We start from the raw sequence: 17,372 nt of genomic DNA, 5'->3' as shown, positions 1-17,372 counted from the left end.
TCTGGCCCACTCTGGGAACTCCCTAATATAGAACATTCACAAACAAGACTCTAGTTGTGAATTTTTAATTATGCCAGATCGTTTTCAGTAAATAGAACTGCAGGCTCAATTAATGCTTGTCAGATCCAATTCTTGTTTTACCTGCTATTGAGCTCCACTCTGTGGCGTTTGCAGTAATTGCCACTTCCTCAGGAAAGAAGACTTTCTCCAGAGATGCTGTAGGAAGCTCTTTACATCTTCTATCCCCTGCCCTTCAATTGTATTGTCTGGAAACCGGGGACAGTGAATATCGCTGATTGTTCTCTTGATCTCTACTGCTGTCTTGAGCAGCAGTGGTTCTCAAGCTGCAGATCATGGGCAGACAGCATTAGCATTTGCTGAGAATGTGTTAGAATCGTAAACTCTCAGGTCCTTAATTTGCTCCCAGAGAGCTTGTCCCCATGTGCAACTGTGGTTTTATTATTGAAGGATGATATTCCTCAACCACCCAAAATGGTACCTTATGGTGCAGTTAGTAAGCCAAAATACAGAAACAAGGTCGAAAAGGGAAACAGAAGCACAGAGGAAAGTCAGAGATCTTAGTTTCGACACTAATATTTGGTTAGTCCTTGGGAATCTTGGACAAAGCAAAAGATTTGAGCTGGAAATTAAGCTTGTGTTAAAGGATTAATTTTGTCCATCAGCCAGGGCCCTTCCTACACAAAGATGGCAGAATTATGGGAGGGACTGTATAATGGCTTTCTATTCAGGATTGACAACGTTATTTCTACCCACTCTGTACCTAGCTAACTTTGTCAACCATAAGTGATCTATCTGAACTAGGGCATGGGAACTAGCAAGAGAGATATAATGAAGAAAGCTACTGGGGTGTACAAGTATCAAGGCTTGCCCTTTCCCCCATTAACCTTAGCACTGACCTTTATACAACAAAATCAACCATCATAGCCTCTTTTACTTGGATTTCTGGTCTACGGATCTTTGCAAAACCCTTGCAATACCCACAACCTAAGAAGGAACTAAACGTTCTGGCAAAACATTGCCACCAGAAATACTTGCTTCTTAATCCTAAGGACCACAGTCCTATCGGGTCTCACTTCTTATCTTATGGCTTAGGTCACCCCTTTGGAGCTGTGATTAGATTCTTACTCCGCCTTTCTTCTGGAATTACAATGCCATCTCTTTATAAGTCTGCCAGGAATTGCCATCCAGCTTGATATGTGCCAAGCCAAATCTTTTCTCGTCTTTTATAAATTATACTTTCTCTAAACTAATTTCTTTCACCTGGAGAGCAGATTTGTTTCCCAGTCATCTGGTTTCTGAACATTCTCTGCAGCTGTTATTTAGAGTTTATTTTCATTCCTCCAATGTAGTCAATCTTCAAGTTCTGCTATATTTTCTTTTTTGATTCTGTGCATGGTTTCATGCTTTCCACCTTCCTAATGACCATGCCAGTCCAAGCACCTTTTGTATTTCAGGTCTCAATTACCCAAAGCCATGTAATGTCAGAACTATGATTTTTGTTCAATCTCCCATCTGATGAAGAAACACCAGAGCTTGATGTGAATACAGAAATAGTACAATAGCACTTATAACTGTTATGCAAAATTCCACTGGCCTCTGATACTCTGAAAGCAAAGTCTACACTCTTTCACAGTATGTAAGGGATCAGCCAGCTTAAACGAAACCATAATATAATACAAAATCTAGTAATCTAATTTTCCCCTGACCCAGTGAGACATTAAGGAATGTGACTACCACTCCCTTGGCAAAACAAAACAAAACAAAACAAAACACCACCCAGCATGTGCCAATAGGTGAAGAGAGCAAAGCACCAACAATAATCAATGAACTTATTGCTGCAGCCCCTGGTGCCCTGTGGTGGGCTGCTAGAGTGGGGAGTTAATGGAAGGGGAGAGGGCAAGACAATGCATGTGCCCAGCCTGACTTGTCTGAAAGCTTTGCAGTTACAGAGCAGCTGTGAGCTTCTCTGTGAATGGTTTACCTGATTGGTTTAATATCCTCTGTTTTACATACAACAGTCCTAAGACAGCAAAAATTTAGATATCTCACTGGCAGCCGGGATTAAAACTCAGGACTCCTGCACAACTGCTTTGAGCTTAGGAGTTGTTCCTGAGAGACTATACTTATTCTATGAGACATAGCAATAAAGATGAGCCTTTGTCTACTCCAGTTGCTATCTGAGCATAAGTCAAGAGAAACCAGGGAGAGAAGCAAATTAAAGTGCATCTTAGAGAACTGACCTTCCTCTGCTTGATGAGGGACAAAAACAGAGATAATGAGTCTAAGAGACTCAAAGGACAACACACTCAAATTCAGCCACTTCAGGTAGGAGGGGAAATGAAAAAATGAGGGGGGTGCAAAGAGAAAAAAATCCCACTCAGGACACAACAAGGCAGGGAAATGAAATACAGATGCTTCATCAGCTTTCATTAAAGGAGTCGATATTTGAAGAGCGTTCTTACTCAGTAATAGAACAAGGGCAAAAACTACTTCAAAACTGGAGGCATCTTGGAGAAGAGAAAGGCAGGCCCTCACCAGGAGGTAGTTGGGATTTAATAGCCTCCCCAAGGATGGATTGTTGAGAGGACTCAAACATGTTTGGGATGCACATTGGATGAGTGTGTTTCCGTACTAGTGGCTGGTTTAAGTACATTTTCCAATCCTGGGACCTTCCTGGAGCCTAGATTCTTTGCTAAGAGCACAGAATAGCTAACCCTTCCTTCCCTCCAACAGAGACTTGGAACAAGCCCTCAACATCTTTTTTTTTTTTTTTCATCACTTACAAGAACATGCATTGAAAATCATTAGAAAGCTATATGATTGCAACAGACTTAGTACTACAATTATTAAGCAGTATTGTCCCATCATCCAAGCATGTTTGCTTTAAATATTTTTTCAAAACGCACCTGTGTTTGCAATAGACCGTAAGCAGACTCCAGTTCTCCTGGACTATTTGTGAGTCATGGAAAAACATGTGACATGTATGTCACCATTTCTTTTTCTAACATTGTTGCCAGACATTTTAATCTTTGACGGTAATCTTTCCATCTGTGCCCAAATGCAGGGCATTTATTCATTCAAGATATGTTTATGTGCTTTGCTTTGCCTGTTTTCTGTTGTATTAACCAAATTCATGAGCATGGAATAGTTACAGGGAAAGCCGGTTTGTTTTTCACAGTTGTAAAGGCATTGAAGATCGAGATGGGACAGTTTGATGCTCATTGTCTGAAACCAAAATGACAACCACATTCACTCCTGCTGGAGTTTTCTCAGAGAGGTAATTAGGAGGGGTCATTCAGTCATATCTCAAGTCCTCCTGCTGTTCCACAACATGGCAGAAGATCAAAGGACATGTGAGAGTAGCAAGCAGGTATGGGCTGAAGAGAGCAGATGTATTGTGGAGTGCTAGACTCCCTTGAGAGCAACTTACTCTTGCAATTAAATAACCCATTCATAAAAGCTCTGGCCCTATGTTCCAAATGTTCCTGTTAAATGCTTCACACCTACCAATACTGTTAATTTGGAGACCAACCCTTGACATGGCTTTCCCCCAAGACAAAGGATGTTTAAACCATAACAAGCACTGACTGACTTAAAAGTTAAAGCAATAAAATGTAAGCAGCACCGTGGAGCCATATGGTCACTGCTCAGAAATGATATGGTGACAGTAGTCTGCAATCAATCATGCCTGCCTCCTGAAATGCAATTTTCAAGTTCTTAGGACTCTAGAAATTCATTTTTTACAATTTCAGTAACTCCAGAAACAAAGTGTTTTTCTTGGACCTGGGCCTGTTTCCAAAAAGAGCTTATGATATATTATGAGCAGTACAGATTTCTGCATGCCCACCAAAAAAATGGGCTAAGTCACTGGGGCATGTAGTTTGGTAGAGAATATGACCTGCATGTATAAGGTTCTAGCTTCAATCCCAAATAGCAGTAAACAAACAAACAAAAAAGGTGAAGTGTGTTTTAGTGGTTACTAAGTTCTTTGCTCATAATTATTCCTCTGGCAACAGGAAAACAAACAAACAAACAAACAAACAAAACAGCCAGCAGGAATGGGTCTGGTTGTCATTTTGGTTTCTGACAATGGATATCAAATTGTCCCACCAGGAACTCTGAGAATGCTGCAGACTTGGGTTCCTCACAGTTTTTTTACTTAGATGGAATGTGCATAATAGTTTCTTTCCTACCCTTGTAGCCTTTGGAGCATGTATGGAGCCTGTAGAGAGGAAAGCCTTCTTGATATTAGTTGTTAGTGATGACAGCCCATCAGGCCGTCAGAGGAAGGCTGGCCTGCATTAACTTTTCTTATCGAAAACTCACCTGGAATTGGTTTCACAAGCCTTTGATGGGGCCCTGAGGCAAGCCAGAATCTTATCTCAGAAGAAGATACTACTCAGGTGGGGTTCAAGAAGGTTGGACCCTGACCTTCTGGGATCTCAACCACAGCTCTCAAGATTACAATTTAAAGAGATGAAAGTGGAGAGAGCTGACAAGTGCTGTAGAACCAGATGGATCAAACGAGTGACAACTGAACATGTCTGTTTCAGATGCATAGGTTAGGAACTAGGTCAAATTCAGCTCAGCTCCTCCCAATTCTCATATGCCACAACTTATCATCCATATAGCTTAGAAGCAAGAAGACATTCCTGTAAATCCCTGGGATTGTTCTGGATGTTTCGGGGACCTGAATTCTTGGAAGCATCTTAATCTTTGGGCCTTTGACCTGTGTCTTTCCAGATCTTTGTGGCTCCCAGTAGTCTGGTGCAGCAGTGTTTTCTCTTTATCACTTATGAGGCACTGTGGGAAAATTCAAGGCCCCCAGACTTACTGCTTTCATTCTTTGTGTTTCAAGGTTTGAGATTTACAGCATCTTGTCCAGGTTTATCTACCCAGCCTAGATTTCAGAGAGAAGGAGCAATGGCTTCTTTTTGCCAATATTTGGCTGACCTTTCTGTACAACTCTCCTTAGGATAGCTACAAAATTGCCCTCCTAGGATCCAAGCCTGCCAGAAGTTTCTCTTGTCCACTCCCCCTTCTGATACATTTCCCACTGGGAACCCATCTGTTATTTGCACGGAATACACATTTGGAGACATTTGAGTACTTTCACCTCTGGCCTTGGTGCCATACCTTCCCTGTGTGATTTATTCTTGAAAATGTTTGTGTTTCCATTCCCCTCAGATTTGCACTACTGGGATTTGGCTGTAGGTCTGGGGGGGGGGTGGAGTGGGGTCGGATCATTTCCATCATTAAAAGGCTGCTGCCCCAGGATTTCCACCTCCAGAGAAGCAGTTAACAATAAGGCTGCCATTGCAGGCTGCCATTTTCCCCTGATATCTGGCTTTTGCAGACACAGAGGTGGGGATTTAACAGTGAGAATGGGTGTTTTATTCAAAAGTACAGGGATGCCTAAACTTCTGGGCACACAATCTGAGCCTGTAGTGTACTCAGGGTGATTTAGAAGATCCCTGGTTTTAGAGTGCTTCCAAACAAATTTCCCACTGCCTACTTTGTGAGTGAAGGATTGGAAGAAGCCCAGTGCCCAAGAATGTAGAAGTGAGATGGTTTGGATCTACTTGCATTTTCCCCCTTTGAATCAGGGCCTCATCCTGCCCTCAGATTTGATTCAAAGCTGAGAACCATTCTAAAACTTTTGATCCTCCCACTTCCACCTAAGTGCTGGATTACAGATGTACACAACCACATGGTTTCAGCTGTGTGCGCTGGGGATCCAACCAAGAGATTCATCCATGCTAGCCAAGCATTTTACCAACCGAGCTATAGCTCCAGCCTCTACTTGTGCTTCATAACTGGAAGCTTATTGCATCCTTTGCATCAGACTTAATGCACTTTTTGAAAACAAGAATTTTGAATGCTTCTGAATGGGAACTAGCTTCCTTCCTTTCCTCCTCCCTCCCTCTCATCTCTCCCTCCCCCTTCTTCCTTCTTTCCTTCCTTCTGCTATCTATTACCATGTAAAGTAATAGGTATCCGTAAGGTATTTTCATACATACTTCTGATTGCTCTTTCTGACCCAGAATCTTTTGTCCGGATTTGAATTGTGGCAACCAATTTCTGACCTTGGTTCTTGACAGAGAGAGTCAGTGGTATTCATCCCTGAACTGCCTAAAGAGTTCTTTCACAAGAAGTCATATCAGCTCCTCAGTCTCCATTAGCAGGGAGCACAGGCTGCTGAGTCAGTGAACAGCACAGTCGAGAGTGTCCCCGGTACTTCACTGTTTACAGTCTCCACATTTAACTGCAGAGCCACATACCAAGCAGCAGAATCAGAGTCTACCTGCATAGCTCCCATTTTACAGGGCTGTTTTTGGCCCTTGTGGACACTCAATCCAGACTGCTGTAGCTTTTGCTTGTATCCACTTCTCCTGTTAGTGTTTGTCTGTACCTATACATCTTTATTACCTTTGCAATCACCCCTCATTACTTCTTGTTCCAATCACACCCCGGTGCCCATTTGAAGCCAGTGACAGTAGAACAGAATGTCATTTATGATGCCCTCCCAGCCTTCACATAAATGCTGCTACCCAGAGACATTTTCAAATGCTTTAAAGATTCATAAGAATCTAGAAAGCTCTTTTACATTCCCTTAGACACTATTCTCTCCCCTCAGAAGGTCCTGGACTCGTGAACAAGTTGGCTCAGCAGGTAAAAGCAATCGCTGACTGGACCCAACAACCTCAGTTTGAACCTGGAACCTTTGGCTGAAAGAGAAACAACTGAAAGTTGCTTCCTGACTTCCATATGCACACCATGATCCACACCAGCACATCTCCCCCCCAAACATCACACACACACACACACACACACACACACACACACACACACACACACACATTAATAATAATACATTTCAAATTTAACAAGAAAGGTCCTGGGCTGATGAGATGGCCCAGAGCACTTGCTGCCATGCCTAATGAAGTAATTGCATCCCTTGGGTCCCGTATAGTAAAAGGAGAGATCTGTTTCCAACAAGTTGTCCTGTGACCTCTATGCACATACTATTGCACATGTGCATACACACTTGAGTGTACATACACCATAAGTAAATGAATTTAAAAATAAAAAGAACTTCCATCATATATCTTGAACAATAAAGACAGGAAGCTTTTACCTTCACTATATATGAAGTTATGCTGACGTAGATTTTAGTAACAGAAAAAAAAATCTGATGAAATTAGGATAAAGAATTCCACACACCAAGTAGAGAGAAAGGCGTTGAGTTGGTTTCCATGGAAATCTGAAGATGAAGTAAAGTATTAATTTCAAGGCAAAGCAGCTGAATTGAAGATAATGGTAAAATAGTTTGATAAAGGAAATAGAATAAAGTAATCAAGGAGACTCCAATCAATTATGCCCCTTTGTTTACCTCAAGGTGATTAATTTGCCTTCGTTTATTAACCTGATGAGATTAAGCAGACCCTTCCTTGTGATTTATTTAGTAATTGTTTCCAAGGTTTGACATAAGCTGTGGAGTTATTGAAGGTGGAAATTTAAATTCAATTACTCATGAAGCAAATGGTGCTTCTCTGGCAAGAGTATCTCAATTCATGGCCTTCCCATGCAACATTATGAGTGAAAATTATAAATTCATCCAATGATACTATCTCCCAAAGACATTTTGAAGTCTTTGGGATATGGCATCCATATCCTTTATTGAAAGGCGGCAGCTTTAGAACTGAACTTATGGTGCAGACACTCCAGTGGCTGGAAATGTAAGAGTCTTAACTATTCCCTTTTGACTAAGTATTTTATACCATTTTTTTTTCACTAGAAACTTCTTGGGAGCTTGGGCTAGAGTGCTACGATTAATAGAACCTAACAGGTCAAACTTTGAATCTTTAAAGGGCAGTTGTTTTATTTGACCTTGGCTAAAAGTTCCCACTGTTTTTGACATTGAAGGACATCTCTGGATAAAAACATGCTGGGGTGGGGAGGGGAAGGAGAGGGAAAGGGAGGGAGTGAGGGAGGGAGGGAAAGGGGTCTTGAAAATCGTTAAATGAAATGACTAATTGCTTTTTGTCTTCGTGTTCTTTGTATATATTTTTGTTTTGTGGGTATAGTAAGGATAGATGGGGTTCTTCAAACTTCAACTCAGGTGCCAACTCTGCATCCGCCACAAAGTCCCGGAGCACATCGAAGAGTGGGAAGTAAGTGAAAAGCACTGTTGTGCATCTCACAGAGTTACCACAAAGCCATGTACCTTCAATTTGTCATTCATCCTTATCCATTCAGCAAAGATGTGTGTGATGCTTTTTGTGCACTTGACAGTGGGAATTGAAAGAACAATATCTATGTAAGTGATACTGGTACAAGGATGAGGGAGGGGGAAGAAAAGTCAGTAGATGATTTTGCAAAAGTGAAGCAAAGGCAACACTGGTCCATCACTTTATGCTTTATGCAACGTATGGAAATCTGTGTTTTGAGATTTGGGGTTGAATTAGACTGATATGGAAAGCCAGTTCATAAATGTCCTCATTTTAATACATTTACATTTTCATTGTATCACTGACTACATTATGTGGTATTCTTTTCACAATAACTAGCATGTGCATTCTATGTCGTTTGTTGCATTGCCAAAAACTTGTATTGATTAGATATTTGTGGTAGTAGATTTATGTCTTTAAGATGGTTCCAGAAGACAGCTTTAGCTAATCTCTCATCTTGGAGAGTACATGGTATTCTGTGGTGTGTCCCCATAGAGATGACATACCTTCAGTTAGGCAGCTCCCTCTCCAAGTAGCTGCAGCCATTTTGCGAACTACTCAGCTCTTCTCATAAGCTCTCTTTCTCAAGGATGTCGGGCTTTGTGCTGGCCTGCATCTAGAAGATGAAAGATGCCTCCATTACACTAGAAGCTCTCATTGAGTAATAAGATATGCCACAACAAGAGTGAGGCTTTGCAATGGAAGGAGGATTTGTAATGGTCATATATTATATATATTCAGCACTGGACACTAAATACTGTACTTGGAATATGATCTTCTATTCAATTCCCAGTGTGAAAGATCTATTGTCTGCAGTTTTCTTCTTTTTACCTCCTGAATAACATTTTACTTTTACATATTAAGTCGATCACAGCCTATCCATGAAAATACTAAAAGTGGTGGCAAAAATATGGGACTAACTTCTCTGAACATTTAGAATTCATTTCAGTTATTTATCTCCAAGCACTACGGTCAAAATGCTGTATAAATTATAGAGGAATGGAGCTGATATACACTTTTCCAAACAGCTGAAGGTTTCCAAATTAGTCCCACTCCATTGTTACTGCACACTCTCAGTTCACAATGAACCACTGGAGAGTTGCTTTAATGCCAGGCTTGTAGAAATGATAGACTCCTGTCTGGACACAGCCCCTGTCACACACATACCTGTCACACTAATGATTCCACAGTGCAATTTCTATTCATTAGATCCTGATATATAATCACGGATACTTGTGATTTGCTGATGCACTTTAAAAAGGAACATTGCTTTGTTTCTTTGGACTTTGCAGGTGCCCAATCTTTTATCTATTAATTGAGGATGCACTGTGTATCATGTAAGGAGCAGCTGGTATAAGTGAAGCTGATGTAGAGAATGTGTGATGAATACTGTACTCAAGTTGTTCACAACAGGAGGGCTGAATAAATGCGTCCCCATGTAGATAGCCATGATCTTCTATCATAGCTACTATGTTTGCATCTATCCTAAGCTTCTGGCATTGCTGCATCCTGAGATACATGTCTTTTATTTGCCATACACAGTATCTTACAGATAAAACAGTTTCTTTTTAACTTCTCACCAACATGGTTAGTTATTAGTATTAAATTAGAATGTCGTTGGATTCCTTTTTTCATGGTTGTGCCAGTCAGATTCCTTTGTATCACTTATTTCCCATTGGTTTGGAGTGGTAGAATTTTTTTCTTACTCTGTCACTGCATATTTCCTCTGCCTTAGGCTATCTTTGGACTCAGCAACAGTGCTGGTGTTCTATGGCTGTGATAAGACACTTAGGGGGCCTTCTTCACACCTATTAGAATACTGTCTATCAAAGTTTAGGCATTATGTCCTGAGGATCAGAGAAAGGTGTTCTATATACTTCCTGCTGAGTTGTCCTTGCAGTTCTTTGGCTGCAGGGTGTATAGTGGTAGCTACAGCCAGCATTGAAGATGCCATTCTGCTAGGTTTTCTGGCATTATTTGATCTAATGACAGTAAGATATGTAGTCACAGAGTAGTTTTTTTTCTTTAGTTTCTCTGTGCTATTTTTGAGGCTAGATATAGGCTGCAAGAGATAAAGAGAGTATGTCTTTGAAAAGAAGTCAGCTGTTCTGTTTTCTGAATAAAATATAAAATGCAAAAGTTAGGCTATGTCAAGTTCGCCTCATGGCAAAAATTAATAACCTATATGTATTGCTTGTGTGCTTATGTGCCAGCCTATGTATGGTTCATGTGGCATATTTTTCCTCATTAATCCTTGCCCATATGAAACTCATAACGTAGACACTATTATTATTATTATTTCTACTTTACAAGTAAAAACATGATTCAAGAGATAATTATATATTTAATTTAGATCTATTGTTTTTGCAAAGACCATCTTTGACTCAAGTCTTAGAAGTTATTATAATATATCTTTATATATGTGTGTGTGTGTGTGTATTTATGAAATGGGGAGAGAGACAGAGAATCTACTTTGTACCTCTGTGCTGTATCTGGGGCCCCATAGGTAATAAATAAAACATCCAGCAAGGAACAAGGAGCTCACAGTCTTGGTAAAGAAAACTGAGAATGTCAATATGCTGTTTAAGTGATGCAGTGAAATACTCACAGGCTATGACTGGAGTCACCCCTGACCTATGCAGTTATTGGGGTGCAGCAGTCTAATCATGTGGGGATACTGGTGAAATAAATTCTAAAGCCTTTAATGCTATCAATATTCATCTCTCAAATAACAAGGATAGGTCAAGTACAGAGAAAATGCAACTTGCAGGGATGAGCAGGTAGCTCAGTGAGTAAAGCACTTTCTCTGCAAACATAAGGACCCATGTTCAAATTCCCCTTTCCAGCACAGAGTATGGTAAGCATATACCTATAACTCTAATGTTACGGGACTAAAGCAAGTGGGTGCCAGGCGCTTGCTAGCTAGCCAAACTCATTGAAACTGAAAAGGTGAGCTTCAGGTTCCGCTTCAAGGAAAGAAGGCAGAGAATAATGAAGACCCATTACACCTTCCTCTTGCCATCATGTGTGTTTGTATGGAGATGTGCTTATCTGCATTCACACATACATATACATATACATATACATATACATATACATATACATATACATATACATATACATATACATATACTGCTCACCCACTTGCCCACCCTCCATCTTTCCACTGAGAAAATACACACTGGACAGACAGGTGGGTCAGAGAAGCGGGAGTTGTGGAGTAGGTCAATGCTAAAACTGAGTGAACAATTACTCCTTCTGACTTTCCACCTATTTAGAGCCCACTGAGATCCAGTGAAGCATAGGCAATGTGGAGCGCAGGAAACCTCCAGCTTGGAAGTTGTGTCAATTCTGCTTGCTCTGTTGCATTGCCCAGATCTGAAGCTGGGCAGCCAACCTTCTGTTTCAGAGAGGAACAGATGGAGTGAGATACAGCTGAGCAGCAGAGCCAGATCACCCTGGCAGTGACTTCCAGCGAGGAGCAAGCAATTTCTTCAGTGTTGACAGTGAGTCAGATTGACAAGACAGAGACAGAAATCAGAACAGAACCATAACATTTAGACCAAACAGTGTAACTTTTCCAGGTGCTGCTGACCCATGACCAACCAGGCCAGGCCACAACACTGAGCCTCACATGGGGCTTCATTTTGGAATATAAACATGTTACTCTGGCCAACAGAGCAGTCCACAGTCAATCAGTTACTTCTTCTTGGATCATCTGCAGAAGGCACTGAAACTCTCAAGCGTTACAATGCATAGCTGCCACCAGGCGTTCTCAAAGTGTTCAATTTGGCTTACTTGTTTTGGTTTCTTCAGATACTAGTCATACCATGTTGCCCAGTCTGACCTTGAACTCACAAATTCTTTACGCTCTTGAATTAGGGGCATCTGCCATCACATGTTAAAGGTGCTCATTTTGTATCAGAATATTTTCATTCTTTACATGAGACCAATTCTTTTCATTGCTGATACGGACACCACTGCTAACAAAAGGTAAATCACTCCCCTTGAATCACACATCCAGTTATTAGCAGATGGTAGCCTAGAATCCTGGTCATCTAATGCTCTCCCTAATCCCCATGTTCAGTAATGAATAGTATCATTCTCCCAGAGAACATCACTTCAGCTCCTGGCCTCTTTTCGTCGCTGAGGTCCAACAATGTGCTTCACTCTCTATATTCTATGATGCATAGATTGATGGGCGCATTCAGTGGAGTTAGTGAATTTGGACGAATTGGAATCATTCCACTTTATACAATATATAGCTGTAGTGGTGAGAAAAGGGAAAAGACGCGCCCATCTCCAGTTCTTCATTTCTCTCTGAAATGCCATTCTGCAGTGTTTGGAGAAGGAGCCCTTTCTCAACATTATTGTTGCACGGTCTGAAGCTTTGGATGTAATGCTTTGCTGGTGGTGATACAGTAATTAGAATGTACAGATCAACATAGATGTTTTCTCTCAAATCAAATAACCCATGCTGCCGGTCATTTCTATGTAGAGATATAGATACTCTTCAACTTATAATAGGGTTTCATCCTGATAAACCCATCATCAGCCGAAAGTATCATCTTAAAATGCGTTTAAAGGCTAATGAGATAGCTTAGTCAGTAAAGTGCTTATCATGTAGGCATGAAGACATACCTGAGCTCAGTCCTCAGAACACATATAACAAAGCTTAGTACATGTGTGTAATTCCAGCACCATGAAGGCTCACACAAACATCCCTGAAGATCACTGGCTAGCCAGCCTAACCTGTTTGATGGGATCCAGACCAGTAAGAGACCTCTGAACTCCACATGCACATGGTCACAAACGTAAGTGTGTACACATTTTTAGGAGGCTGAGAGAGACAAATTGGGAATCTGAGGTCAGCCTGGGCTACATAGCAGAGCCCTGTCTCAAAAAGTATACTTAATATATCTTGAATTTCCAATGTGGTCCTTGTCACACCACTGTGTTTGAACACGTGGGCCCTAGCTACTGGTGCTGTTCTGCGAAGTTATGGTACCATTTACATGTTGTGCCTGGTACAGGTGTAGGGCCATTAGGATGGGGCTTGAGCTTATAAACCATCTCTGCTTCTAACACATGCTCTTTGCTTCCTGACCTGGAAGATGTTATAACAAACTATTCCACAAACTCTTGCCACTACCGACTGATGGAGGCTGGCAGCCAGTATGTTTCTTCATTTTTCTAGACTGTATTTCCTGAATTGTGAGCCAAAATAAAGCTCTCATCCCTTAACTTGTATCTGTCAGATATTTTGGTGGAATAAGACTGATTGATGTGTGTGTGTGTGTACACTAATATATCCAGTATAGTCCATATTATCCAGGCATAACCATTAAATTAAATTGCATGCAAATGAGATGATACTAGAAATTAGTTAAGCTCAGTGTGAGATATTTTTCACATAGGCTGAGACTATGGAACGGCATGGACCAACTCCCAATTTTAAATACTCTTTTTTTTCTTGATGCAAGGCCTTACTATATATCCCAGGCTGATCTGAAGCTTTATTATGTGGGCCAGACTGACCTTGATCTCATTGAAATCTGCCTTCCTCTGCCTGCTTCGTGCTGGAATTAAAGGCATGCACCATGTCTTGCTCAAATACTCTCGAAGGTCATAAATATTAAAAGCCATGCCAGATCAACCAACCATGGTACCTGGTAACTGATACCATAAATAGTGAACTAAATACTCTAAGTATTTGCTTAAATGCTAAGGGAAGGGACTAACAGTTATATGATAAAATGACAAGGTCCAACTTTTGCTCATGTCACAAATCTGCCCATGATCACCCTAATAGCAGATGCCACATGATAACTGACTACAACCAAGACTGGCTGGAAGATTTGTCGAAAACAGAATTCTGTTTTCTACTCAGCAGTATCTGGATGGGAGTAGGGTGAAGCATGGGTTTGGTTGGCAGGAGCCAAACAGAAAGGCTTTCCTGTTTCAGGAAGAAGTGAGGGCTTGCTTGCTTGCTCTGCGGGGACTCACTCAGGCATGCTTTTATGTTTGGTCTAGCTATATACATGTTGGTTGCAGGAAATAGTATGTGGTATAGCATCATTGTCCTTTTCTCTTATTGAGGCACATGTGGTTGCTCTGAGCAACTAAGCTGTAAATGCTTCTAAACTCTGAAGTTTGCCTGTGTGTATATCCCTTTGCTTCAAAATTCTGGCATGCTCTGTTTTAATCAAGTATTCAAGTGTCCAACGTGTCATATGATTTTGTAGTTTTAGGTGGCAATATTATCAATAGTGTCCTTTGATTAGCTATTAGACCAATACCACACAGCTCATACAAAACCAAATATTATGCTGATTGTTTGATTTCTCCCTCCCTCCTCATTACTTCTTTATAGGAAATGGGATGAAACAGCTCCCAAGTAGACATGTCCAGCACAAGTTCCATTGTAGCCTGCCTTTTCCTTCTGTAGTCAGGATACTAAGAGAGTTTTGGTTAAAACAAAAATTTCAGATAAATCCTAGAAAACACATTCATTAATAAGGCAGGAAGCTTAAATAAGCCATTTTAAATAAGATTTACAGTGGCCAGGGATGGATAACATAAATTCCCCATACTTTGATGCTTTGATGTTTAACCTCGGGCTAAGGAGCTACAGCACACGCCTGTTCCAGTACTTCTTAAAATAAATTAATCACGCAGCCTTGTATTCATGAAAAATATCATCCTTGGAATCAGATAGATCTGGATTTGAATCCTGGCTCTCCTGCTTCATAACTTTATATGTACCTCGCTGGGCTGTTGTGAGGATTAAATATCCTAATCCGAGTAGAGCTTTCATAGTGCCTGGCACATGGCAAGTGTTCACTAAATGTCAACTAGTGATTATGTATGTTTCCTTTGCCAGTGTATTGCAGCTGGGGACAATGTGACCTGGCCAATAGGATTATGGCCAGTAGAATTTTGATAAGCTCTGGTTGGCTCTGCTTATCTGCTTATTTGCCAGATCTTGAAATGGAGCAACAGTAACCTCACCACTAGCATATGCATAATATAGTTTGGAAAAGAGAACTAATGAGTGACACATCTATAATAAAGAACACTTGCCAGCAAGTTGCCACACCTCTCCATCAGGTATAGTATATGTACTGAATGTGAGTGCCCCTCCCTCCCAAGGAGAGCAGGTCAGTACTGTTCCTGATGGGTGCCTCTTGGGAAAGAAAATGTGTTCTGCTGGGTGAACCTTGGAAAACAGGACCTACTTTTTCTTGTCTGCCACCCAACACAAACACTTTCTATATAAATTCAAGGAGGCAAGGTGCTGCTGCTCTCTGGAATAAGGATCCCCCAGATATTTGCAAGCTAAGGTGATTACAGATGCTAGAGGAATGGTATCAGTGAATGCTTCTGGAACAGATGTATTGGTTTTCAGATAACTGGCCAATGGAGTGCAGCTTACCTTTGGTTTAGAGTACTAAGATAGTATGGAAACAGGAAGTGAAAGTGACATGCCATCTAGATCACTACTAAGAATCTAACACTGACTAACAATCTGAAATGTGGAATAGGTTTTTTTTGTTGTTTTTGTTTTTTGGTTTTTCGAGACAGGGTTTCTCTGTGTAGCCCTGGCTGTCCTGAAACTCACTCTGTAGACCAGGCTGGCCTCGAACTCAGAAATCCGCCTGCCTCTATCTCCCAAGTGCTGGGATTAAAGGCGTGCTCCACCACTGCCCGGCACATGGAATAGTTTTAAAACAGAGTGGATCAGAAATAGGACTTGGCTATAAAATCTTAAGGCTTGTCCCCAGTGACCTACTTTCTCCAAAAACATTGCTACCCACTGGAGACTAACTCTTCAAATACATGAACCCATGGGGAGTACTTTATATTCAAATAATATCACACACTAGCAGTACCTTCTGTATAAGGTTTGCTTTTTTTTTTTTTTTTACTGAGTACAAACAATGTGTATAATACCATTCTGGAGATTCAGAAAAGAATAATCTCCACAGTAGTCTTTGCATTTTTTCCAATTCTAGTGGGGGAATATGGTCACTAAACAAATAATTACATATAGGCATGGTAATACATACCTGTAACCCTGACTCTTAGGAGCTGGGAGTAGGGGAATTCCAAGTTCAAAGCTACATAGTAAGATCCTATTTCAAAATGGAGAGGGAAAGGAGGAGGAGAGAAAGGGAAATACAGATATGAATATGTGGTATTTTAAGTGGGAAAAAGGCAAGGGAATGAGCATGAAGAATAGACGGAGCAAAAATCTGTTGATTTAGATGAAGTGATTGTGGGAACCCTCACTGAAAGATAACATGTGAAAGGTTTGACTTATTTAAAGGAATTAGTACATTATCCTAGTTTCATTTCTGATGCTGTGATAAACTATCCTGACGCAAAGCAGCTCAGAATAGAAAGGGATTTCTTTTGGTTTATAATTTCAGGTTACAGTCCATCATTGTTGGAAAGTCAAGACAGGAATTTCAAGCAACTGGTCACATCAAAGTGAAGAGCAGAGAGAAATGAACCTGTACATGACTGCTTGCTTGCACACAACACAGCTAGAGTTCTTTGTTCATACGGTTCAGTATTGCTTGCCCCAGGGAATGGTGTTTCTCATACAGGGCTGGGTCTTCTTACACCAATTAGTAAGAAAATCTCCCACAGACATGTCTACAGGTTAGCCAAATGTAAACAGCCACTCATTGAGATTTTCTTCCTAGGTGATTCCAGGCTAGATTCTTTCCAAATTAGAAAAGGATTTGAAAAGAATCTCACATGTCATAAACTATCCCAACGCTTTATTATCTGTAATTTGTTGAGTGTTTTCTGAGTCAAACACTGTGCAATGTTCTTTACATATTTCCCTTGTTTGTTCATTAGACTAAACGTATAGAGTAAGAGCAATCAGCCCTTTATAATGAGGAAAAAGTCCAAAGTCTCATAGTTTATAGTTGATAGAGTCAAAACTATTATATTCTGTGCCTGACCCCTGAATATAAACTCATCTATTCTTTCTAGAGATACACTTTATACTTAGTGTGTTAGAACTAGAGTTACAAAAAGAATCAGAAGACTGGTCCTGCTGAGGCTGACTTTAGTCAGAGGGAATGGTATTGAGGGAGTAACAGC

The 17,372-nt window shown here is 40.7% G+C and overlaps 1 protein-coding gene across 3 annotated transcripts in view; it reads left to right on the top strand.

Annotated features, from left to right (window-relative positions):
• Hs6st2 (heparan sulfate 6-O-sulfotransferase 2) overlaps nt 1-17,372 on the top strand; it is a 272,231-nt gene that overhangs the window by 225,622 nt on the left and 29,237 nt on the right. For 2 of the 3 annotated variants that reach the window (XM_076918155.1, XM_034485277.2), the window contains one exon: nt 8,109-8,195. The exons of the other annotated variant lie outside the window; for it this stretch is intronic. In XM_076918155.1, the coding sequence (XP_076774270.1) occupies nt 8,109-8,195 (87 nt within the window). The remainder of the gene's footprint in view (nt 1-8,108; nt 8,196-17,372) is intronic. 3 annotated transcript variants of the gene reach the window in all.

The sequence above is a fragment of the Arvicanthis niloticus genome, chromosome X (assembly GCF_011762505.2).
Source record: "Arvicanthis niloticus isolate mArvNil1 chromosome X, mArvNil1.pat.X, whole genome shotgun sequence".
NCBI lineage: Eukaryota > Metazoa > Chordata > Mammalia > Rodentia > Muridae > Arvicanthis > Arvicanthis niloticus.
This window is presented reverse-complemented; position numbering and strand designations above follow the sequence as displayed.